At 30.2% G+C, this 23,988-nt stretch overlaps 16 protein-coding genes across 16 annotated transcripts; 6 read left to right on the top strand and 10 right to left on the bottom strand.

Annotated features, from left to right (window-relative positions):
- Window positions 1-400: 400 nt before the first annotated feature.
- Window positions 401-655, top strand: ASCRUDRAFT_81658 (uncharacterized protein; the record flags this gene model as incomplete). Its single annotated transcript, XM_020194641.1, has 1 exon — window positions 401-655. One exon carries the CDS (start codon window positions 401-403, stop codon window positions 653-655), a length of 255 nt encoding a protein of 84 aa, XP_020046542.1.
- A 1,061-nt stretch (window positions 656-1,716) lies between these two features.
- Window positions 1,717-2,019, bottom strand: ASCRUDRAFT_8984 (uncharacterized protein; the record flags this gene model as incomplete). The annotated part of the gene is made up of 1 exon (XM_020195038.1): window positions 1,717-2,019. The coding sequence occupies one exon, from the start codon at window positions 2,017-2,019 to the stop codon at window positions 1,717-1,719; it is 303 nt and encodes a 100-aa protein (XP_020046541.1).
- A 103-nt stretch (window positions 2,020-2,122) lies between these two features.
- ASCRUDRAFT_157697 (uncharacterized protein) lies at window positions 2,123-2,593 on the bottom strand. Its single transcript, XM_020189373.1, has one exon. It carries the CDS (start codon window positions 2,468-2,470, stop codon window positions 2,225-2,227), a length of 246 nt encoding a protein of 81 aa, XP_020046540.1. The 5' UTR covers window positions 2,471-2,593; the 3' UTR covers window positions 2,123-2,224.
- Window positions 2,594-2,716: 123 nt separating this feature from the next.
- On the bottom strand, window positions 2,717-4,318 carry ASCRUDRAFT_8983 (leucine-rich repeat domain-containing protein; the record flags this gene model as incomplete). Its single annotated transcript, XM_020195037.1, has 1 exon — window positions 2,717-4,318. One exon carries the CDS (start codon window positions 4,316-4,318, stop codon window positions 2,717-2,719), a length of 1,602 nt encoding a protein of 533 aa, XP_020046539.1.
- Window positions 4,319-4,704: 386 nt separating this feature from the next.
- Window positions 4,705-5,424, bottom strand: NOP6 (Nop6p; the record flags this gene model as incomplete). The annotated part of the gene is made up of 2 exons (XM_020190693.1): window positions 4,705-5,306; window positions 5,346-5,424. The coding sequence occupies 2 exons, from the start codon at window positions 5,422-5,424 to the stop codon at window positions 4,705-4,707; spliced, it is 681 nt and encodes a 226-aa protein (XP_020046538.1).
- Window positions 5,425-5,889: 465 nt separating this feature from the next.
- ASCRUDRAFT_71255 (Lumazine synthase) lies at window positions 5,890-6,777 on the top strand (the record flags this gene model as incomplete). The annotated part of the gene is made up of 1 exon (XM_020191907.1): window positions 5,890-6,777. One exon carries the CDS (start codon window positions 5,890-5,892, stop codon window positions 6,775-6,777), a length of 888 nt encoding a protein of 295 aa, XP_020046537.1.
- Window positions 6,778-7,007: 230 nt separating this feature from the next.
- On the top strand, window positions 7,008-7,643 carry ASCRUDRAFT_81653 (6,7-dimethyl-8-ribityllumazine synthase; the record flags this gene model as incomplete). Its single annotated transcript, XM_020194640.1, has 3 exons — window positions 7,008-7,053; window positions 7,137-7,585; window positions 7,632-7,643. The coding sequence occupies 3 exons, from the start codon at window positions 7,008-7,010 to the stop codon at window positions 7,641-7,643; spliced, it is 507 nt and encodes a 168-aa protein (XP_020046536.1).
- Window positions 7,644-10,082: 2,439 nt separating this feature from the next.
- ASCRUDRAFT_76716 (uncharacterized protein) lies at window positions 10,083-10,835 on the bottom strand (the record flags this gene model as incomplete). Its single annotated transcript, XM_020193591.1, has 1 exon — window positions 10,083-10,835. A coding segment is annotated over exon 1 (227 nt), but the record flags the coding sequence as incomplete, so codon positions are not given.
- Window positions 10,836-12,515: 1,680 nt separating this feature from the next.
- Window positions 12,516-14,053, top strand: ASCRUDRAFT_76715 (uncharacterized protein). The gene has a single exon (XM_020193590.1). It carries the CDS (start codon window positions 12,626-12,628, stop codon window positions 13,634-13,636), a length of 1,011 nt encoding a protein of 336 aa, XP_020046534.1. The 5' UTR covers window positions 12,516-12,625; the 3' UTR covers window positions 13,637-14,053.
- DYN2 (dynein light chain) lies at window positions 14,037-14,747 on the top strand. The gene is made up of 2 exons (XM_020193589.1): window positions 14,037-14,154; window positions 14,326-14,747. The coding sequence occupies exons 1-2, from the start codon at window positions 14,139-14,141 to the stop codon at window positions 14,577-14,579; spliced, it is 270 nt and encodes an 89-aa protein (XP_020046533.1). The 5' UTR covers window positions 14,037-14,138; the 3' UTR covers window positions 14,580-14,747.
- Window positions 14,748-15,113: 366 nt separating this feature from the next.
- Window positions 15,114-15,660, bottom strand: ASCRUDRAFT_157595 (uncharacterized protein). Its single transcript, XM_020189372.1, has one exon. It carries the CDS (start codon window positions 15,484-15,486, stop codon window positions 15,145-15,147), a length of 342 nt encoding a protein of 113 aa, XP_020046532.1. The 5' UTR covers window positions 15,487-15,660; the 3' UTR covers window positions 15,114-15,144.
- A 715-nt stretch (window positions 15,661-16,375) lies between these two features.
- Window positions 16,376-17,272, bottom strand: ASCRUDRAFT_36317 (P-loop containing nucleoside triphosphate hydrolase protein; the record flags this gene model as incomplete). The annotated part of the gene is made up of 2 exons (XM_020190680.1): window positions 16,376-16,673; window positions 16,752-17,272. Coding segments are annotated over 2 exons (819 nt in total), but the record flags the coding sequence as incomplete, so codon positions are not given.
- A 14-nt stretch (window positions 17,273-17,286) lies between these two features.
- Window positions 17,287-17,730, bottom strand: ASCRUDRAFT_81649 (uncharacterized protein; the record flags this gene model as incomplete). Its single annotated transcript, XM_020194639.1, has 1 exon — window positions 17,287-17,730. One exon carries the CDS (start codon window positions 17,728-17,730, stop codon window positions 17,287-17,289), a length of 444 nt encoding a protein of 147 aa, XP_020046530.1.
- A 436-nt stretch (window positions 17,731-18,166) lies between these two features.
- ASCRUDRAFT_76711 (pyridoxal kinase) lies at window positions 18,167-19,609 on the top strand. The gene has a single exon (XM_020193588.1). It carries the CDS (start codon window positions 18,310-18,312, stop codon window positions 19,429-19,431), a length of 1,122 nt encoding a protein of 373 aa, XP_020046529.1. The 5' UTR covers window positions 18,167-18,309; the 3' UTR covers window positions 19,432-19,609.
- Window positions 19,610-19,932: 323 nt separating this feature from the next.
- On the bottom strand, window positions 19,933-20,568 carry ASCRUDRAFT_8974 (uncharacterized protein; the record flags this gene model as incomplete). Its single annotated transcript, XM_020195036.1, has 1 exon — window positions 19,933-20,568. The coding sequence occupies one exon, from the start codon at window positions 20,566-20,568 to the stop codon at window positions 19,933-19,935; it is 636 nt and encodes a 211-aa protein (XP_020046528.1).
- Window positions 20,569-21,022: 454 nt separating this feature from the next.
- On the bottom strand, window positions 21,023-22,711 carry ASCRUDRAFT_8973 (high affinity methionine permease; the record flags this gene model as incomplete). The annotated part of the gene is made up of 1 exon (XM_020195035.1): window positions 21,023-22,711. One exon carries the CDS (start codon window positions 22,709-22,711, stop codon window positions 21,023-21,025), a length of 1,689 nt encoding a protein of 562 aa, XP_020046527.1.
- Window positions 22,712-23,988: the final 1,277 nt, after the last annotated feature.

Genomic DNA, 23,988 nt, shown 5'->3' with positions numbered 1-23,988 from the left:
AACAAAACACTCGCCTCTTGGGATAGCACTTCTTCATCATTTCGTATAATGAAAAATGCTGATCCGAATAATTACCTTGGATTAGAATGATTATTACTAGTAGTAAAACTATCATTATAATTATTGGTTTGTTTGATATTACAAATCATTATGTTGTTGAATCGCCATCTAATAAGGAACTAAAAATATTAGAGAATTGGCATCAACTCTTAAACCCAAATATTAAACGAATACCTCAATGTGGCCTTCCAATCAATAAACTTTTGTTAATTTAGTTTTCTTTATTGATTTTTTCTTAAAGAGTTATAGTTCAAGTTTCGTCAGCTTGGGATTCTTAATTCATCTTAAGTAAGAAAGGATTGACTTCTTCAATTTCCTTCTGAGAACACTTGCAAGATTCATGCTAACTCAGTTTTGGAAATTGCTGTCTAATGGTTGGGGTCGTGTTCTCGAAATTAAAGAATTGTGCAAGAGTATATCAATCATCTTGATTGATCAAGTAAAAACATTAAACCAGTTCAGAAGGCCCAGAACAGATCAAAAGCGATTCTCAGTGCCTATTTCTTTGGGCTCCAGCTCGAAGTGTAACTCCAACCAATCAGAGACGGGATCCAAATGGAGGAAGGGAGTGTGGACTAAACGGCTGTCGTTTTGAGAAAAGCAGATATAATGAACTTCGGATATGGTGACACAATCATCAAAAATGTCATGAAGGTTGCTTTGCAGAGGACTGGTTACTGGTGAAATTTATTGATGGTTTTCCTTTTTGGATATTCACTAGACAATCCGAGATGAAGAGTTTAGGGTTGCCTATATGATACCTGTTTGGTCATTTCATACGTCATTAAGATCTGGTTGTGAGTGCTAGAAGAGGTTGTGCTGTATTTTTGCTATAAGAATTAAATGTTGAACTGGGATTAGAAACTTTTCTCTTTTGTCGCTTTAACAAATTAACAATGGTTTAAAATTACCTGAATTTAACTAATTAATTCAAAAATTTATATCCACTTCAAACAAAAACTATAAAACTAGATGGATGGTGTAATATTCAATTGGGTAATACAACAGGTTAGTGTTTCTGGTGAATTCCAACTAATTGCTTAAAAAGGAGTTTAGAATGCAAAATAACTAACGACAAGCCAAGAGAGCTGAAATCAAGACCTACAATGTAATACATTAAACAAATTTATTTGATCACGTTCACGTAAATTAGGCTCATATAAAATTATAGTGGATAACAAATTTAATTTAAATGGAGACTAAAAACAAGTATCAATTTTTGTTGCTTCAAGCAGTGAAGAATTCAAAGTAAGTTTTCTAAGTATTCATTTTAAAGTGAGGCAAGGACAATAAATATCATAAATTGAATTAACAAAAAACCTAAACAAATTAGCATTGAATAATAAAACTGAATATTTAGTGTCTCCACATAAATTTTTCAAATCTACTTATTCATTAAGCATTAAGCACTTAGGTAAAAAATGAGCCGGATGGTACACTCAATCCATATATTGTGCAGCAAAAAAAACCAGCAGCAGACACGACAATGAAATATTTAAATTTGAAGAAGCAGGTATTAGAATAAAATGCAAAAGAAAGCTCGATGCTAAAGACATTTTAATAGAAAGCGGCCAGGTTTGAAACAAACAATGGAGTAAGGAAAAAATGTATTGTTTGAATAGTATAAAACTCAGACTACAAAATAAGTTCTCGTGATTATTCAGGGAGGTTTTCACTACTAGCAAATTCTTTTTTAATCAGCTTTAGGCAAATCCAATCAGGTTTTTTACCATCCATCCTATCTGGATTATATTGAGGTGAAACTCCTCCTCCAAAATCTATTATTTTAATTTGATCCTTATCATTAATCAGTATATTATCAGGATTCAAATCACCATGGAAAAAGCTATTTTTATGTAAATAATTGACATCCTTTTCAATTTGATCCAGTACGTGTTTGTTCATTCTATTCAAATTCTCTCCTTCAAAATATTTCAATCCCATTCCAACAATTATCATTTTGATCCAAAATTAATCCAATAAATTTAATGATGTTTTTGTGATTTTCATTATTTAGAATATTGATTTCTCTTTCAAATTCATGAACTGCCCCTCTTTTTGATAACTTACAGACAATATTCTGTTGAGAAATTGTTCCAAGATATATATCATTTATCAATTCTTTAATTTTGGTTATATCCCTTTCATAATATCTTTTTATATTTTAATCAAAAGAGTCTTCCATGCCATTAAACAATTCAAATTTTTTATGCTCTTGATAATATATTTTCCTGATGCCTTCCTTGTTTATTGATAAACTATCGCGATTGTCCACATTTATATATTTGCCACAATACTTGACACAAATACAGTCAACGGCTTTATCACAACTAACAGTTTTATCGCAGCTAACATCATCATCTTTAGAATTTTCATTATCATTATCACTATCAAAATCAACATTGATCATTTTTCGATTCTTAGTTTTCTTAAACCACGACTCGGCCACCTTCAGCTAATATGACCATGCATGGTGATGCAGATAAACGTCTGTATAAGCATATATTGAAACAAACACGTGAAACCGGTCACATGACGGTTATACTTTTTGAGGAACAACTCAACTGGTCTTTGAATGGAACACTGCGGATTTTATGTACTATTTTAGGGAATTAACTGCGTGTGGATGAAACACTTCTAAAAAGCGACTGCATAATTAATCTTTTGTGATCAAGTCATCAAAATCAATTTCTGATAACTGGGGCAATTGGGGTAGGTTTTTAATCTCGGTGATTCTGTTGTTGCTTAGATATAGCTCGTCCAACACAGAAAGATGGTCTAGTCCTTCAAGCTCAGTGATTTGATTATAAGATAGATCTAAAAATGTTATCTTTGTTTGTTTAGTTAAATTTTCGATTTTCTTAATAAAACAGCGAGAAATGTCCAAAAATGTGAGCTCAGTTAATTCATCCAAATTTTCAATTTGGGATATTTTTGTTTGTGATAGTGCCAACTCTTGAAGGCTTCTTAGATGTTTTAAATTTTCAATTTTTTTCAATGGATTTCCAGAAAGGTTTAAATAAACCAAATGTTTTAAATTGTTTAAATTTTCTATTGTTTTTATATTATTCTCTCTCAAACTTAAGGAAACCAACTCATTTAAGCTTGATAAATTTTCAATTTTTATAATTTTATTGAAATCCAAATTTAAATGCATTAAATTGACAAAGTAAGATAATCTGTTGATTTTTCTTAATCTGTTTAAAGATAAATTTAATCTGGTGAGATTTAACAAAGAGTCCATAACAGGAATTTCTCCCAATCTATTTTTCTTCATTCCAAGAGATATTAAATTCCAAAAATTGCGTCCAGTGAAAGGTTCCAAAATTATGTTAGACACTTTAAAATATAATAAATTAAAGCAGAATTCTGGATCCAAGTTGGTTATGTAAAGTATTCCTGGAACACAGTTTGAAAAAAACAATCCTAACCTTCTCAAATTTTTATATTGAGATAAAACATTTAAAACACCCAAATCGTTAGAAGTATCTTTATTTGAAATGAAAATAAGTTTGAACTCATGCAAATTTTCTTTCATTGAAGTTCGAGATAATATTTGTAACAATGAATCCTTAAATTGATTTGTTAAATTATTCACCAATAGTTGGGATTGAAAGGAGTTTTCAGATTGTGATGAGAGTAATTCACCATCTCTATCATCATCAATATAAAATTGATTGATTTCATTGATCTCATTGCCTTCATGGTCTTCATTGTCTTCATTGCCTTCAAAAGAAGAGAGTTGATCAGTATCAGCCAACATAACTTCATCTTGGTCTTGATCGTGATTATGAGTTTCAAAACTCATTGCTTCATCTATGTCTGATTCGAAACCAATTTCCATAGTGTTATCTTGGTAAGCTAAAGCTGAATAATTAAAATTGGGACTTGCATTCAATCTAATAACCAATGCTTTTAAAAATTTAATATCAGATATTAGATTTTTTAATGAAATGATTTGTTCTGTGGTAATGGATAATAAACTTAGATTTAATTTTAAATGCTCATTTAAATCAATAATTTTATCGGTAAAAAATTTGATATCCTCAACATTGATTGTCAACCTATCAAATTCAATGCCCTGGTTAATTATACTGATTGAAGAAAAAAGATTTTTAGATGATAAAACGCCAATTATTTCATCGTTTGAATAAGAAATAGAATAAAGACTGTTGTAATCCAAATAACCAAAAATCTTATCAACAAAGTTATGAGGTAGTTGATTTAATTGTTCAATCATTGTAGAACTTCGACTCATTTTCGAATGAATATATTAAATAATGCAAAGAAATTTATTTGTCTAAAGAAGAAAACAAAAAAACACTGAAGAACTTGGAACTTTAACAAAAATTCGGATCATTTTGGTCATTTCTGTTCCTTTTTAACTTTTTTTTTAATTTCGAGAGAGAAACTACACAAAAGCCAATTTGGCCCTGCTTTTAGCACCACAAAGAAAGACCAAAGACTAAAGAGGAAATATCGCATTTCCGGAGGGAATCAGCTAGATGTATACTCTCTTTGTTCTTATTTCTCTGTATCTGCTCACTTTCAACGGGGCTTCTTTATATATTTTAATTTATTAAACTGTCTATAAAGAAGAATTTTTATTGCACTTCAATTTGGAATAATAGTGAAAAATGCTGCTTATTTTTTAAGCTTGTTCATGAGCTTCAAACGAGAAGGATGAACAGCGCTGGTTTGGAGATTATCAGTTGCAGACTTCTTTTCTGTGGATTGAGAGTTGGTTGTGCTATTTTTCTTCTTTTCTCTAGATTTTATGTCTTCCTCTATGATTTGTTGTCTTCTTTCTTCCATCAATTTCCCATTTTTGGCTTTGATCTTTTCTAATCTAGCCTTTGTATTCCCACCACCACCAGCAGTTAATTCGACGTTGATCTTTCTGGTTGTAGTTAAAAAGTTATGTCTATGCTGTTTTAAAGCAATGTCCATTCTCTGTTTAATGTTATCACCTTTGAATTCTAAAAATGCAATTCCCTTGTCTTTTCTTATTCTAATTTCATCAGGTTTACTTTTACTAAAATTTTCTGAGATTTCCTTTTCAGTGACTTCATATGGTAAATTTCCAACAAATAGCAAAAACCTTGGAGCAGCTGAGTCTTCTTTATCTCTATTTTTCTTGCCTCTTCGTGTTTTCCTTTTCTTTTTAGTAGGTTCTTCGCTTTTCAAATCATCTTTTATTTCAGCATTTACAATTTTGTCTTTTTTCTCATCTTTTGGATCATCATCTGAGGTTAATTTTCGCTTTTTATTATCAGTTTTTAAACGAAAGTTTAATGTTTTCAACTGTTTCTTTGTGAGTTTTTTCTTTTCTGTCAGTACAAGGGAATTTTTCTCGCCACTCATCTTCAATATACTGGTATTTTGAGGTTTATTATTTGTATTGTAAACTGCTTCGATTACTTTCAATCAATCACTAGTGAATTTTTCACGTCCCAAAACGGCCAAATTGAAAAAAAAAAAAACCCACCCGGACTGTCCCAAAAGCCTTTTCTAATTTCTGACCCCCTAGCGCACACCTGTCACCCCTCTGGAAACGGATTAGGATTTGTGAGGGGAGCATCGCTTTCAGAGGTTGCCCAGAACCTAAAATTGGTATATAAAGAGGGAGTCTCCATAACAGATCAAATATTTCATCCACTTTTCTATTCAATTCTTTATTTTGTTGTTTGTTTAATTGTTTATTCAAGTGCTTATTTTAGAATTTGAAGCAGTACTAACGAACTTATTAAGAGACTTGCTCACGAGATAATCAAAGTTATCAAATTTCAAAGTTCTACTAAAAGGAAATGAATATTGTTAGATGAAATAATGTCAACTGAGGATTCAATGAATTTAGTTATTCAATCTTATAAAGCTCATCATATATCCAGTGATTCTTATGAAAATGAGACTGAAAATGAAACTGAAAATGACAACCAAATTAACAAACATACAAGCAAAGGTACCAACAGCATTATAAACACTAATACTGACACCAAAAGCAGTCATCGCCATCTTACCAATGACAATATATGTTGTGATAATAATGCTGCGAACCACGATGGTAATCACAGTGATAGTTCTAACAATGAAAATCATAATGATACAGGTACCAGTGATAACTTTTTTCATTTTGATGATGAAAACAAGATAAAAATGTCTAAGAAATTGGATGTTGTTTTGAATTTAAGAATTGGAATAATCCACGCTACATGGAATAGAACCATTATCGATTTAATCGTCAATGGAACTATTAAGAAGTTGATTGGTTTGGGCATCCTGGAGAGAAATATAATAATCCAGAGTGTTCCAGCCTATATTGAATTGCCTGTTGGCACAAAAATATTTGTGAGCAACCAAAAGAGGATTCACAAAGATTTAGATATTGTTATACCAATTGGGGTTTTATTAATTAAAGGAGATTCGATGCAGGTGGACTATTCTGAATTGGTCACGAAGGAGTTAACCATTGTCCAGCGATTAATCGATGTTCCCATCATCTTTGGGCTTTTGACTCTCACCAATGAGCAATACCAAAACGACAACAATGACAGCAATATAGACCCCAGCGCTCTTTCCTACTACGAAGAATGGGGTGCAGCTGCTGCTGAAATGGGCGTGAAAGTGGCTCTTGAAAGATTCTACATTAATCTTACTGCTAACAATGATACTACACAGCTTCCTTCGCCAGAATCACTATCTGATTCATCGCTTTAATTCCACATAAAGACCACTACATATCTCTATATACATTCTCGTTCATTCTCATTTATTTTCACTCACTTTCATCTTCTCATTTCTCTTCTTTGGTCTTTTTGCTCTTTCCGACCATTGGCACGTGGCTCTTGGTCACAAATCGTCTTTTTGATCATCTTTTAAAGGCATTTCTTTTGTAAAGCTTCTTTGGAAACAAAGTAATATATTTTGTGAGTTTTTAGAGACAAACAATGGCTGAAATTAAAGGAATTGGTGGTTTGGATCAGGCCTATGATGGTATGTGTTGCTCATACGAGCTCAATTCCAGCAATGACAAACACATCCATAACTAACAGATGTTAATGTCTATTTCTTTCTAGGATCAAATTTGAAAATTGGTATTATTTATGCTCGTTGGAACAAAGAGATTATAGATTCGTTAGTCTCTGGTGCAATTAAAAACCTAAAGAAATTAAATGTCAAAAAAGAAAATATTCTCATTGAATCCGTTCCTGGTTCTTTTGAATTGCCTTTCGCCACTAAAAAATTCTTCAACAACAATAGCGACTTAAATGCAATTATCTCCATTGGGGTCCTTATCAAGGGTTCGACTATGCATTTTGAATACATTTCAAATGCTGTTACATTGGAATTAATGAGCTTGCAAAAAATTATTGATATTCCGATTATTTTTGGCTTATTAACCTGCCTTACTGAAGATCAAGCAAAAATTAGAAGTGGATTAGTATTACCCAATGATAAAAATCATGCTACTCATAATCATGGCGAGGATTGGGGTTCAGCTGCTGTTGAAATGGCAATCAAATTTGCTCCAAAAATCAATAAAGTTGATGATATTATCGAAATTTAAATAGATTTACAATTGAAAAAAAAATATTAGTATTCATTTTACTCTTTTCTATTCTTTTCCCCTTTTGTGAGAAAATCAACCCAATAAATCCATCGATTAATAACGTAATATTTATTAATCATCTTCCATTTTTTCTTTTTTAATAAATAGTTCTTTGTTTTTGCCAAAGTTTGCTGATTGTCATTGCAATTATATTAGAAATCTCTTCATCTGCACAATTAGAGAGAATGTTCTCTATTCCTGTTCGAAGATTTCCATCTTTAACCAATTTTTCTCCAAATTTTTTATCTTGATAGCTTTCAACAAAGTTATAAATAACATAGGTAGCTCTTTGAATAAACTCTTCATTGTACTCTTCATTGTATTTTCGAAAAATAATATCACAAAGTTTTAATCCTAATCGTTCTCTGGTTAACCTTTCGCTAATAATATCAAAATCACTAATAATAGCAAATATATTGATTGCTGCGATGCCCACATTAATATTAACATGATCAACTATATTCACTAAAATTTCCAATTTATTAACTGATTTTCTGTTGTCTAAATCAAAATATTTTTCTGCAGTGGAAGGACTAGTGATTAAATTTCCTATTAATTCTAGCGCTCTCTGAGCAATTAAATCATCATCTGAAATAATAAAATCGTGAATAGTCTCGAAATTTTCAGCACAAATTTTATTCTTCAATTTATTATCTTCAATCGAGGCTAGATTTGTTAGCGATAGCAATGCCTCAAAGATATCCAACTTATTAGAATCCACCTGATTCGTTAACAATTCACTTAAATAAGGTATAACAATCACATTTGAATATTTTTGAAAAATCAAATTGGGATCAACTGAAATCAATATTTTATTTAAACCTCTTAATGCATAATTTCGAAATTCAATATTAATATATTCTCTACCTTTGCTTTTAATAACATTATCTAATTGAATTAAATATTTGAGTATAAAATTAAGTGCCCCATTTTTAACCAAAATCTTTCTAAAAGATCTTTCCAATGATATATTATAAAAAATTTTAATTATTTGATTTAAACAATTTGAGGAAATTTTATCAAATTGAATTTTCTTATCCGAAAAAATTGAAATTAAATTCCCTTTAGAGTTTCCAATAAATGGTGTCGTTTCATTTAATAATAAATTGATTAATTTTCTTATATTTTTATCATTCTTTAAATAATATTTTTCTTCATTTAACATTAAGGCAGATTTTTTAATATTATTATGTTTCAATGAATTTAATAATTGAGTTTTTTCATCTTTGGATTTATAGATATCATTAAACGAAATTAAATTCGAAAAAAATAAAATTAATCCAAAAATTTTTTCGTTGTGATGTAACAAATTATCAATTGTAAAATTAGCAACTAAAGTCTTATAAAGCACTTTAATAATCATGTAAAAATTATACTTAGCTTCACTTTTAACTTCAATTTTAGTTCCAGTTTCAGCTTGGACTTCAACCTCAATTTTTGGTTTTTCAAATTCAAATAGTTTAGATTTCACTGAATTAATCAATGATAAATATGCAAATGATTCAATTAAAATCGAAGTGTTGAAGTCATTGATATTCATTAAAGTACCAACTTTATTTATTTTTAATAATTCATTGCATAATTTATCGAAAATTTGAGAAATATCAATATTCTCATTAGTTATATTGTAGTTGTTTGAATCATTTGAAGAAATACTGGATAAAATATTATAAACTTTAATCAAAATTAAATTTGATAATAAAAAAATTGATTCATTTGATTTATCTAATATATTCTCTTTATTTTTAAAATTTGGATTATGAAAATTAGAAAAATTCAGTAAAATTGAAAATAAATCATTAATGATTAAATATTTTGAATTTTGATCAATCAATATTAAATCATTTAATAAGATTAAAATGTTAACATGTGAATAAGATTCCTTTATAATATTTTCATTCTTTTCACTATCTTCGTTATTTTGAATAGGATTGTATTTACCAATGACTTTATTGTAATTATTCAATAAATCAATCAAATAAGTTTTATAATTTAATAGAATTTTAGGAATTAAAGAATTTAAAACCGGAATAACTAAAATCAAAAACTTGAGTAGCATGATTAAATTTAAATTAGAATTGATGTTAAAAGATAGCTGAGTATTTAAACTTTTAATAATTAAATTAGTTAAATCATTAATTGATAAAGAGTTCATTTCATTTTGATAATTATTGATTAAATTGATTAAAATAAAGAAATTTAATGAGTTTATCTGATTAATAATGTTTGATTGAAAATCAAAATTCCGAAATATTGAAAGATGAATCATGATTTTAATTAGTTGTTTTAAGAAATCTAAATTAGGTATGATGTAAGAATTTAAAAGATAATTCTCTTGAAAAGATATTAAATGATATAGAATCAACAAATCAAATTTAATCTTATTCAACAAAATTTGATTAGATCCATTAATAAACTTTTCAGTAATCAAAAGAAATAGGTTCCTATCATTGATAAAAGATAGACTATTCGAGAGATTGTTTAAAGAATAATTTAAAAAAGCATGCAAAAACTTCAATTTTAAAGGCGTAAATTGACTTGATGATAGATTTTTGATTAAAATTAAAATTGAATTCACTAAATAATTCTCAATATTATATTTATGGTTAAAATTATTTATATCAATACTAGTATCCTCATTTTCATTGTCACTATCTTCAAAAAAAAGACTGAAATCAATTTTCAATAAGAGTTTCTTTGAAACTTGGAAATTCAGTATTAAATCGTATTTCAAAACATTAAAAATCAAAAAAACAGAGTCTTTTTCATCAACTATTTTTTGAATGTTTTGAAAAAAGAGATTTAATTTATCAAGATTTTCCTCTATGAGCCGATCAACTTTAGATTCATCAACGATATTTGTATTGTTTGGCTGTAACTCCTGTGTTTTTTTGTCTGTATATATGCTATCAAGCTGAGTTTTGAGAGTGTTTTCAAGATCTTCGGCAATACCATTATTAACTCTTGCAACTTCTTCGCTGTCTGCATTTTTTTTATATGGATACTTGGAACAATACAACTGTTCAAAAAACTCAATTTCAGCATCTTTCAACTCGTAGGACCTGAAGTTCTCCATAATCACCAGATTTATATCGTAACAATACGTCCGGTGCAGCAACTGTTAATTATCAGCTATCAATTTTCATTCAATAATGGCAAAGAATTCTCTTCTCTTCTCTTCTTTTCTCAGGCTCCGAAAGACGTTTTGGATTGTTGTTTTCTCAAGCCACTACATTCCTAAAACAGTTTTTCTGTTTTAGTCACGTGCTAAAGAATACTTAGCGAGCATTTTTATTTTTATTGACGAACACCAGTGTTCTTTGTGGCGTATCACTGAAAATCAACCAAACTTCTCCGGCATTACCCGCTAATCAAAAATTGTATATTCCGGCCGTTCTGCGGCGGTCAGTTTTATGTTACTTAATTACGGATTTGGCTCAACAACGTTGAATATTTTCCAGCTGCAGCTTTATCTTGTTTTCACAATAATTTTATACTACATTTTGCTGTCTTGATGGTCTCGAAACAATTTCAATTATATAAATTAGATTTACATAAGCCAGATAGTCTTCAGTAAAAGATCAAATCGTGACTTAATTTTTCTGTGTATTTATTTTACGCGATTCTAGGGTTCATTAATTCTCAATAGCCCTATTCTAGATTTACATCAAAAAAGTCCCGCAGCTTTTAACACACCAAAACAAAACAAAATGATCTGTTCTAATGAATCGAAGTATTTTCAAAGTCAGGAAAGAAACAAAGCGCAATGACTCCAAGAAAACTAGCAGCAATGATTTGAATTTTATTTGCAGCTTTACAGAGTATAATAACTTTGCTAATAAATTGCTACCTGTAATTTCACCTGATGGGAAATTTTTAACGTATGTTTCAACTAATTTAAAATTATTCATAATATCATTGATTGATTATACAAACGTTAGAATAATTGATTTGATTGATATAAACCTACTTGGCGATGATAATACTGATAGAGTATTTAATAGAACAAATTTTTCTGTTAAATTCCATGTTCATTCAATAAAATTCCAGCCATTAAAATCTAATAATAAGAAATTTTCAATGAAATTTGGAGTTTTTTTTGATAATTTAAATTTAATTAAAATTTATGATATTTTTAATAAAGATTATTTAAATTTTGTGTATCAAAAGCAAATTTCAGGTATTAGTTTAATTATTGAAAAATTCTATTGGTTATTTAATAATGATAATAAGAATTTGATACTTTTTTACAAAAACAAAGCTACAACCAAATTAATATCACTTGATAACAATAGTCATGATAATGGTAATAAAAATATTATAATTTTCAACTCAATTCACTCCTTGAGTTTCAATCATGTTTTTAAAAAAAATTTTTCCTTCAATAATAATATTTCATCACTATTGTCAGTTATTGATGGTAAAAATGTTTTATCAAATTTAGTATCTAACAATAATAATAATAATAATGATGATGATGATAATGATAATGATAATGATAATGATAATGGCAATGGCAATGGCAATGGCAATGGCAATGGCAATGGAAATGGAAATGGAAATAATAATAGTTGTACCATTCAATTATACAATGAAATGAATCTATCAACTTTATTAATGAATAATATTTTGTATTTAAATTGGTCATTCGATGGTTTATTTTTATCTTGTATTGATTTAAATTTCAGAAAAATTTATTTAAAGATTGTTGATTTATTTGGTAATTTAATATATCAAAAACTTCTCAATTTTCATTATGATTTAAATTTCAAGTGGTGTCTAGCAAATAATTTAAATAATTTATTAGTATTATTTGAATTATGTTTTGATAAACTAAACTATAAAAAAATTTTTGTTTTAAATATTTCAAATGGTTTTAAACTACTGAAAGTTTTCAAAATTTCTTTGATTTATAATTTATCTAGTTTATCTAACCTAAATTTAAGGTATTGGAAAATGGATAAAAAAGTTGAGTTAAAAGATATTTTTTCAAATAACTTTTTAAATTTGGATACAAATCTTGTCAATTTTTATATTAGATCCCAGAATGCTTCTTTTTTTAATTATAACAATGTCAATATTAACGGTATATTGAACGAAGGTGATAGTGACCATAATGATAGTTGTACTGATTTTGATAAGACTATAAATAGAGATTTAGTTGAATTTAATTTGGTTGATAATTTATCATTATTTTTCGATATTAACTATGATTATGATCATTTTATGAGCTTGAGGATGCATTTAATTGACTATAATAATTTGATTGCAATAAAATACAATTTGTTTGACAATTTTTTATTTATCTTTGATATCAATCATAATGAAATTTATAATGAAAATAATAATGAAAATAATAATAGTGATAGTGATATAAATAACTTGCCTATAGCCATTATTAAAACCAATTCAAAGATAATATCGATTAAATGGCATAAAAACCCCTTTTTAAAAAATTTATTGTTGATTACAACATTATCTGATTTAATTATTTGGTGTTTAAACTGGCCTAAACCAATTTTAATTAAACCAATATTCAATATCAATCCAGTGACAATTAATCTTGATAATAAAGATAAATCAAAAGCTAACAATAAGAAAAATTACAATTACAATTATAAAATAGTTGGTACTAATTGGATATTTGATATAAACAATCATTTACACTTGAATTTAAATTATTTAAAGGTTGCAGTTTATAACAATTTAAATGAATTTACGATAATTAAGATAAATTTGACAACAGACTTAATAAATTCATTGAAAAAAAATGGCAACAAGCTATTTGAATTTTATTTAGATGAAAGAAAAAAGGGAAAATACGTTTTTAATGCCAACTTGGATAGTAAAAATGAGGAAGTTGGTGATGATTTCAATATGGTAAGTTATATTAATGATGTTCAACAGATGGAGAAGTTGTTTGATGATAAATATCAAGTAGAAGACACCTTTCAGTTTAAAAAGTAAAGCAAAATCTGAAGGTTATTTTGCAAAACTTTGTTTTTTAGTGAATATTAGAACAAGGGTTATAGGTTTTTTTTTCTTTTTCTGCTTCTTCTGCTTCTTCTGCTTCTTTTGGTGAACTTGGTGAATTTTGTATTGAGATTGAAATGGGAGCTTTTTATCTGGGCCCTTTTTGGAAGAAGGAAATTCCGAATTATCTCTGTGTGCTTTGAGCTTGGAGAAACTTTTAGTGACTGAAAGAGGTTTTTACATAGTAAATTTCGCCGGGTTGAGTCTTTTTCCCAAAAAAGCGGCGATCCTCTGGATTATTGTTGAAGTGAATCCGGCTGCGGGCGGTCGCAGGAATTTTGGGAAATTTTATAATTATTTTTTTCTTTGTAGATTTGAAATCAAAAGCTATTACAAGTTCTTAAAAACCAGAAGTTACGAGAAGATAATAGATATATCAATCGATATCATTAGGTTGTTGTAATTAGTATAGAGAGTATTTGTTTTTGTATTCAAGATGGCTGATAATAAGAGTAAGTAATTTTATAGTGGGTGAGGATTTCATTCTGCTCTGCAATGAGTTGATTTGGAGTCTATGAAGATGTTTGAAATGTTTGAAATATTTTTTTGAGATTTATCAAGATTGTTTTAATACTAACATGATGGGATAATTAATTTGATTTAATTATATTAAATTTGAATAGAAGTTATTAAGAATACCGATATGGTTGAAGAAATGCAAACATTTGTGCTAAAGTTGTCTGATCAAGCTATAACCGAATACAAGTTAGAAAAGGATATTGCAGCATTTTTGAAGAAAGAGATGGATAAGACATATGGAACTACATGGCATTGTATTGTTGGTAAGAATTTTGGCAGTTATGTTACACATGAGATGGGCAATTTTATTTATTTTTACGTTGATGCATTAGCAATTTTATTATTCAAGACTTCATAATTTTTGAATGGTTTAAGATAGTTCAAAATAAATCAATGAATCAATGACTCATAAGAGAAATGGATTAAACAATTTATTTTTAATGAATTATTTCTATAGTATAAATATTATTTAAAATAACAATAATATCAGAAGCTGTTTTTTGTTTTCTACACTATTCATAGTTTCATAGTTTATCATCATTGAAATATATATTAATATATTTTTATAAATGTAATTTAGATTATAAATAAAGAATTGAAGATTATTAGAAGAAAAAAAACGATAAAAATAAAAAATGAAAGATTTAACTTCGACAAATTAAATTAAAAAGATATTAACAACAAATGTTAATGAGAATTAAAAAAAAAAAAAAAATATTCATGAAAAGATCAAAAAAAACCAAATGTGAGTATTATCAAGATCGGCATCAAGATATGTATAGAATATTAAACATAGTCTGTATGATTGACAACGAATCTATGAATAGTTTTAGTAATAGTTTAAGCATAATTAAGGCGTAAGCATCGAGAAACAAGAATTGAACAAGCAGCAGGAATCGTCAAAATATCAGAATTTAAATGGCTTAAAGCAGTTCGCCATTTGAGCCTATTTTGGATTTGGATTCAACATCACTGGGGCTTGAAACATCATCTTGAGTAGTATCCTTTAGTTCTGATTTAAGCTTCTTTAACAAGTCCCTTTCATGTTTCTTGATGTAGAAATTCTCCTTGGATTGTTCTCTTTCCTGGAAAACCTTGGGGTTGAAAGAGTCTTCAAAGGAAAAATCACTAGAGTTGTTTGAAAAGGGTCTGAGCTGTTGTTGCTTCATATAGCACACAATTGACTTTGAGGTGATTGAGATAAGGGGAATTACGATAGCCGGTTGGGCTGGGAGAGAAAGAATAGGAACTAAAAAAGCAGACATTGTGGTTGGAAATAAAAGCAGGTTTGGTAGGAATTGAGTTTGGCAAGAAAACAGCAGAAAACAATTGCAGGTATTCCGAAAGAACAGTAGGCAAATAAGAAGAGTAAGTATGAGAAATAAGATGGATAAGATGAAGAGAAGCAAGAAAAGATCGGGAACCAAAGGAAGAAACACTCCTTATATATGGCACTTTTGACACATTGGCCGAAGAAAAGAAAACTGCGGGGCCAGATCACGACTATGCCCTTACAAATAGCGCCAGCAGCAGTGCGTTTAGAGAATAGATTCCATTTGAGAAGGTCATTCATGCAGCCCAGCGCAGTCCGATGCGTGTTCCAACCGCTGTCATTACCGACCCACTGGGCTGGTGCAGAGGGCCTCTGCTGTTTCTGCTGTTTCTGCTGCTTCTGCTTCTGCTGCCTCATCCTCTGAGTCCTCCAGCACGTCTGAGGACTCAAGTACCGGAACTTGCTCAAATCTCTGGAGGCTCTGTTCGATTTCTTCCTGCAACCTGATTGCTTTCTCCCTCACAATGCTCATCCCATCACAGAACGAGGTTAGATATGACAATACATGACTGTTATTATTGGTGCTTCTGCCTCCATCTTTCGTTTTTTTGTTGGGCTGCCCATACTCACTGTCCCATATCTGTCTCAGGATTATATTGAGATTATTCCCCAAGCTGCAGTTTTCTGACTTGAGGTTGTGGATTTCGTTTATCAAGATCCTGTTCTTCACCTGTTCTGCCACCAATCTTTCGTCATAGAAACTCATGAACTTTTGGTAATTTTTAATATAATTTTCCGTATAAATTGTACTCTTCTGGCTTTCGTTCTCATTTTTTTTAGAACTATTCTTATGTTCACTATTATTAATACCATTAGAGTTTCTATGATTTTCTAATTCCAACTCTAATGAACTGATTTTTTCTCTCATTGCCATAATTTCTTGGTTTAATCTCATCGTCTCTATTATTGATTTCATCTGTATCGTTATTAATTTTTGCCTCAGTTTTTATCATTTTAACATTATTTGCATATCGTAATGTTGATAATGTTTCATCATAATCGCAAGGACTAACACACGCTATCATTGCGGTTTTAGAATTTCCCCCCTCCCCCAAGCTTTCTTTTAATATCCATGTTAATGTAGAATCTCGATATGGAACCACGATATTCAAAGTATTACTGTTATTACTGATATTATTGGTGGTGTTAGCAGTAGCATAATCATTGATAACATTATTGGTGCTCAAAATACTTAACGAATTTATAACCCTACCTAAATGCGTCAATGATTTATTAATATTTGAACCCTCTTTTAATCTTTCACCACTTGATCCTGTGGAATTGACTCGTTCTGATCCTGCTAAATCAACTAACCGAATCTTTGATTTTTTTATGTTTTTAATTATATCATTATAAATATCCAAGTATTCAATTTGTTTAATGGATATGGTAAAAATAGCATGGGATCTGGAAGAATTATTATTCATTTTTGTCTTTGCTGTCTTTCTATTTTGATTTCCCAATTTAAAGTAGTTCTCAATTTCTCCATAATTTGTGACTGCAAAATTTGACAAATTTTTAACAAAAGGCCCACTTTTAGGATCTTCTCTTATTCTTAATTTATTATTGTTATTATTACTATTCGTTAATAAATCATAAACATTTTCATTATATATTTCAAAATATGAAATTTTAATTGATACAGAGATCTTCTCTATTTTAATCAAATTATCAGCTTTATCAAATAAATCTCGACAAAGTCTTGGAATTAATCCACTTTTACATTCATTGACTAATTATTATTATTATTATTATTATCATTGAAATAATCTTGTTGGTACTTGCTATTATAATTGTTATTAATTCTATTATAATTCAAAAGATTTGAAGTTTTTAATGGAGATTTTGATCTGGGGGAGAATTTCTTAACATTTGTTTCTAACACTAAAGTTGAATTATTTACATTTTGTTTCAAAGGCGATTGTGACTGGGATCTTGATCTTAAATGTTTTGACTCCAATGACTCCAATGAAGCTGTTGAAATATTGGAGTTGGTTCTTGTAATTGGAAAGAAATTGGACCCACTACTAATAGGCCGAGGTGGTCTTGAGTTGTTGCGTTTGGATGGACTTTTTATATTTTGCTGTCTGGATGAAGTTCTCGACAAGGAATTCATTTTCAATAAGGAAGATTTAGCGTTTATGGACGAGGTCGACAATGGCGTCTGTAAAGTCATAGCTGTTGATAGCTAGCAACCAGTAGGACAAAGGATCGTGGAAACAGCAGCTCGCAAAATACCACGATGAGCACCTCCTACCAGATCAAACCAAACCAAAACTGAACCACTTACATCAACCCACAGCTTTATATTTATTCTCAAAGCGGCAAAACGTAAGCAATAATGCTGATGAGACCACTAATACGGATTGTTTTCGATTTGGATTTAACTTGTATCTATTTTTTCGCGTTTCTGTGCTTTTACTCAAAACAGTAATATCCGACATCTCAAACAAGATTTTCTCAGTTGTGACACAATGTCCTCTTGGAAACAGCACGTTGATTTACTAAAGCTCTGCTTTTTTATTATTTGTGTGTGTTTTCCCTCTCTGTATCGCAATAGCTCCTATTCTCCAGATGATGAGTCAGTTTCAGACAAAAAGGTCAAGATTGATTATTATCAGTTTTCTTCACATTGATTGAATTCTATCAAACAAAAAACACATATAAGGACTCAAATTTAATGCCACATTTTGATTAATGATGCAATAATAGTAAGATAGTGCTTTTTTAGTCTTGATTCATACTTTCTCATCAAATGTCAGAATATTTCAATACTTCGGATTCTTCCAATTTTACAAATAGTCTTGATCAAAAAGGTTCAAAAGACCAGGTTGATTTAGATGATTTTTTATATAAACCAATTCCAAAGATTTTATCAATTCAATCCCACGTTACTCATGGGTATGTTGGAAATAGAGCTGCGTGTTTCCCTTTACAAATCAACGGATGGGATGTTGATATATTTAATACTGTAAACTATTCAAATCATACAGGCTATGGGTTAGTCAAGGGTTCAATAACTGAAAAGGTTGATTTGGAAAATATATTTCAAAATTTATTAGATCTAGATTTGGTTAATTATAATGGTATATTAACTGGCTATATACCAAACGATAAATCTTTATCTCTAATAAGTCAATTTTCGCAAAAGATTAAAGATTTGAATAGGGAGAAAAAAAAGGATCTTTTATGGTTACTAGATCCTGTAATGGGTGATGAAGGAATTTTATATGTTGATGAAAGTGTTGTCCCAATTTATAGAGATATTATATTGGTAAATGATATTGACATTATAACACCAAATCAGTTTGAAGCTGAGTTATTATTAGATTATTCAATAAGTTCATTTGATGATCTAAAAAAAGCCTTTAGTGATTTTCACAATAACTTTAATCTAAAATACGTGATAATAACTTCAATCAAGTTGAATGATAAACTATATTGTGCATGTTCATCATTGCAAAATGGTGATGGTGATGGTAATAATAATGATAATGATAATGATAATGATAATAATAATGATAATGATAATGATAATGGCAAAGAAAAGTCCGTTGTTTTATTTGAGATCAAGACTATAAATTCTTATTTCACTGGTGTTGGTGATTTATTCAGTGCCTTGGTTATTGATAAAATTTATAATCAAAAGGATAATTTGATTGGTTGCGTCAATGAAGTTTTGACTATCATGTACAAAGTCTTAAATTTGACTGCAATATTATCTAAAAAGGATATTGAATTACATAATGATAACAATTCTATAGATGGTGGTAAAATTGGCGATTCAGATTCCATGAAATATTATGAATTACGAATCATTGAATCAAGAAGCTTTTATACCCAATCGGAGAAGATGTATAAAGCAATTTATATATAATTTATATGTAATCTACTAAATTACTAAATTACTAGATAAAATAGATAAAATAGATAAAATAGATAAGATAGATAAGATAGATAAAATGAAATATTATATTGATTTAGACCCGGTTAGGAAAAGGAATGAGATGAATTAGTTCAATAAAATAAATACACAAAACACAAAAAATTATTAAAGGACATTAAATGAAACTTGAAAAAACAAAATAAATTCAATCGAATTCAATTGAATTGAGATGTAGTGAATCGAAGTAAATCAAAGTAAATCAAAGTAAATTGAAGTGAATTGAAGTGAATTGAAGTGAATTGAAGTGAAGTAAGATAAAGTGAAATGAATTTATTAATTAGAATTCTCTTTTGTAACAATATTTAAGATTTGTTTCACAAAAAAATAATGAAGATAAGATTCAAAGATTAAAAAAACAACTAAAAAAAGATATAAATTATTTTGTTTCAAAGAAAATTGATTTAAATCAAATTTAATGTTTGAGCTTATTGATTATAATAAACCTAATAAAATTGTAGAGATTGAAAATAATACTACATTGAATGATTGAAATACACTGAAACTAGCAGCTCCATCTGTAGAGGATTCGGAATTTGTTGAAGTAACTGTGGAGGTATCTGTTTCCTGTGCAATTTCGACATCCTCATTTGAACTTGAACTTGAACTTGAACTGGTTATTGAAACTGATCTTGAGCTAGATTCTGAGCTTGAACTTGAATCGGAGATTGAATCAGAGGCTATGGTAGAATTGGAAGTAGAATCGGAAGTAGAATTAGAAGTGGAAGTTGAATTTGAGCTTACATCTAAACCAATAGCTTGACAATATTGGACCTTGGTCTCTTCGATAGTATCATCGTCAACAGAATCGACACAGAACCCACATAAGTAGTAGACTTCCCAAAAGTCGTTCTCCAAACCACATAGACAAACCGAGTAATCTATGAACTCCTGGGTAGTATAATCATCGGGAATAGTACAATTAGCTTGTTCAGTCAAGTTAGGGAACTCGACACAGGCGTCAGAAGTAGGACAATCTCGTTTGGATAAATGAAGAGCAGCGATAGGGCTGGAGGCGAGCACAGAAGCAGAGGCGAGTGAAAGGGGGATCAAAGAGGATAAAAGCTTCATTGTGAGATTGTAGAAAGTTACCATAGGTTTGTTAATTGGTATATATACTCTGTGGCTATAGTGCCAAAACTAAAAACAGCAGGATTGCAGCACTTATATACCTTCTGAGCTGGATGGTTATCAAGCTCTTGACTGGGTTTTTTGTTGTGTGACGATGAAAGAAAAGCAGCACGAGAATGAGTGAAAAAGCCTCTTTGGGATTAAAAATAGATCTGAAGGTATTGGAGGTTCTGTTTAAACAGGCTTCGGCAAATGAGGCACCAGCTGTACACTTCTGATATGGAATTACAGCTGTGCTATCGGGAAGAGAGAAGAGAGAAGAGATGGAAGAGAGAAAATGTAAATTAAAATCAACTAAATGAAACTAAATGTCAACTACTAATAAATGAAAATTGGATAAAAAAATCTATGTAAAGCCTTGCACAAGAGCAAGCATCTGCGCTGTTGGTATAGCTTATTGGGCTTTAGCAGAGTGTTCAGCATCCCATTGCTCGACGTCTTTGATAGGAACTTTGACAATAGTGTTTCCCAATTCACCATTGTCCAACTTGTAAATAATTTCTCTATGAACATAATTTCCAGCCTTTGGTAAGACAAATCTCCACACAACGTAGTAGAGAACACATAGCAAGAGAATACCAAAGACAACAAGAGGATAAGTAGCGTAAAAAAAGGTAACATCACTTCCAATCAAAGTACCATCTGCTGGAGGAACAAATGTGACAGCAAGAACAAACAATTGAAAAAACATTGCAACAAATAAGAAAACGGTTGGAACTTTAAACTCACCTCTACCCAATCCTCTCCTTTTTCTTTCCTTTCTAACTTTAAGTAAACCAACAATCAATGCAAAACTGAAAATAGTACTTGAGTAACTACCTAAATCAACAATGAAATTATAAGCTGAGCCAGCTGGAGGACCGACAATCATGATAGAATTAACCAACCAAATAATGAAAATTGGACCGACTGGAGTGCCAAATGGTCTAATTTGTGTCCAAAATCTAGGGAATGGTAAAACACCTTGACGCCCACACTCTCTGAGAGATCTTGAATGTGATAACACAACAGTGATTAAATGACCAAAGGCAGATAATGAAACCATAACATTTAAGAATTTTGTGGCATGCTTGTTTTCAAATGCATTTCTAAATAACAATGCAGCAATAGAATTGGAAGAAGCTTTAATTTCTTCGATTGATGAGCCCGTGTAATAACTGGTTAATATCAATATATATAAAACAAAAATGATTGAGACAGATAATGGGACAAAAAATGTGAATGTCTTTACCAAGGATTTACCTCCATTAGAATGTTCAGCTGCCACACCAAAGGCATAAGCGTAACCACCATATGAGAAAGTAACTTTAATAATTGCATTAGCAATTGCATTACCATCAGTGGTAGTGCCATCCCAGGTATCATGGAAATTTTGTCTTGGATTTTCAATATGGGTATGTTTTCCCAATGCAACCCATCCTAAGATAACAATAAAAAGCATAAAGAATAATTTGACATAACCCAATACATTTTGCAATCTCAAACTCCATTTTGTGCTAATAGAAACAAATATACAGGCAAAAGTCAAGCAACCCAAGGCGATACCTCTATAATTCCAATCAGTTTGTTCAATGTCAGAGGCTTCTAAGATATATCTACCAAATGCCAAAGCACTACTAGTAATAAAAGATAAGACAACTTGGACAGCAGCAAAAGTGGTTGGAATTAAATATTGGGGTTTTGGATAAGCTTGTTCAAGATATGCAACATCACCACCATTTCTTTTCTTATAGTAAGTGACAAATTCGATATAGACAAAAACATTGAACAACTGGATGAAAAAACAACCAATCCAAAGACAATAAGTTGAACCAATACTACCCATTGATTTTAAAATCGAACCTGGGGTAGCAAAGATACCTGTTCCAACAATACCTTGAAGAATAAAAACAACAGTTGAAATAGCATTGACATTGTAGCCCAAAGGATTTGAGGATTCAAGAGGAGCACCACCGTCTTTTAAATCAACTTCTTCAGTATCACTTGAATGATTATTATCCACTTCAGAGATTGAATGAACCAATTCGACATCTTTACCTCTACTAGAGGAATCACCAAGAATTTTAGAAACAATAGAGCTCATGTTTGAAATACAAATAGTATTTGTATTTGTATTCGTCTTAGTCCTGTAGATTTTTTTTTATTTCAAAAACCGGAAATTTACATGCCTATTTATTCAATTTTCTTTTTTATTTTCTCACGAGAAGACTAAAACACCATAAAAAAAAAGGAAAGGATATGATTTGGAGAACACTTTTTAGAATCCATATTATAGAATACCCAATTCACAAAGTGTTTATGACTTTGCATTAAAATAATAGATCAAATGGTACCTGTCGGTAAAATGAATACAGTTGAAAAAGGCTGTCAGTACCAAATGCCACAATTCTTTAGAAAAAACTGTAGAGAATTACAATCAAATCAACCAAACCAAACATTGCCATTCATTTTGAACCTTAAAAGACAAGGTATCGAGTTGGAGAGTAGTGTATTCTGAGAAGTTGAGCTTTGTCTCAAATATAATAAGCTAGTAATGTTTTTAGGTGGAGATGAAGTGAGGGCACACTTTGCTGGCAAGTAGATTACTAAAAGTCGTTATAAATGAGACAATCCTTAGAAAAGCTTCTTTCTGGCCCTTAGGACCAATCTTAAAACAGGTCAGATCCCCTTAGAAGAAAAAGCAGTGAGCTGGTGGAAGAATTGTCTGGCAATTGTGGCCATTTTCTCGACAGGTGCCTTTCACACCAGTACAATTCTAAGATACACAGAACGCAGATTCTGCAACACCATGTGATATTCGGATAATCTGCAAGGCCTGAGAAGGAGAAGAACAAAAAGAAAGTTTGGAGAAAGAGCAAGACAACAAGAAAAGTGCTCCAGTCTCTCCCATGTTGCAGGTTGTGATCCAATAGAGGCTCTTGTAGCAGATTATGTTCCATGAGAAAAGAGGGAGAACTTGCAGTGTTTCCAGAAACTAGCAACAAATGGTCCGAATACCAGATTGCGAATATACTTTAATTACCAAATCACACATGGATTGATTTAAGAACATTGACCATTACCAAAAGCTATTGCTGCTGATAGTGGAATAATTTAGGCTAAACAACTTTAGTTTTTCTCAGGAAAATTGTCGATTGAAAGCTTAATTTTTGGCAAGAAATGCAAAAGAACCCGAAAAACATCACAACCGCCAGAGAGCTATTCTTTATCTAACCAATGGTCTTGCACTGCTGAATTAACTTTTTGAATTATTAATATAGTAAATAAGAGATAATAAATTTTTTCTGTTTTTGTATTTGTCTCACAATTTCCCGAATAAATTGAACAGGAAATCCAAGCCCACAGAAAAAAAAGGGAAAA

Source organism: Ascoidea rubescens, assembly GCF_001661345.1.
Source record: "Ascoidea rubescens DSM 1968 unplaced genomic scaffold ASCRUscaffold_9, whole genome shotgun sequence".
In the NCBI taxonomy this organism is placed as follows: Eukaryota; Fungi; Ascomycota; class Saccharomycetes; order Ascoideales; family Ascoideaceae; genus Ascoidea; species Ascoidea rubescens.
Note: the sequence above shows the minus strand (reverse complement) of the source record. Positions and strands in the feature narration are given on the sequence as shown.

What these genes read in the sequence shown, in the direction of transcription:
- ASCRUDRAFT_76715 (XM_020193590.1), top strand. Translation starts at nt 12,626, where the DNA reads ATGGATAAAAAAGTTGAGTTAAAAGATATTTTTTCAAATAACTTTTTA.
- ASCRUDRAFT_76711 (XM_020193588.1), top strand. Translation starts at nt 18,310, where the DNA reads ATGTCAGAATATTTCAATACTTCGGATTCTTCCAATTTTACAAATAGT.
- ASCRUDRAFT_157595 (XM_020189372.1), bottom strand. Translation starts at nt 15,486, where the DNA reads ATGTCTGCTTTTTTAGTTCCTATTCTTTCTCTCCCAGCCCAACCGGCT.
- ASCRUDRAFT_157697 (XM_020189373.1), bottom strand. Translation starts at nt 2,470, where the DNA reads ATGATCAATGTTGATTTTGATAGTGATAATGATAATGAAAATTCTAAA.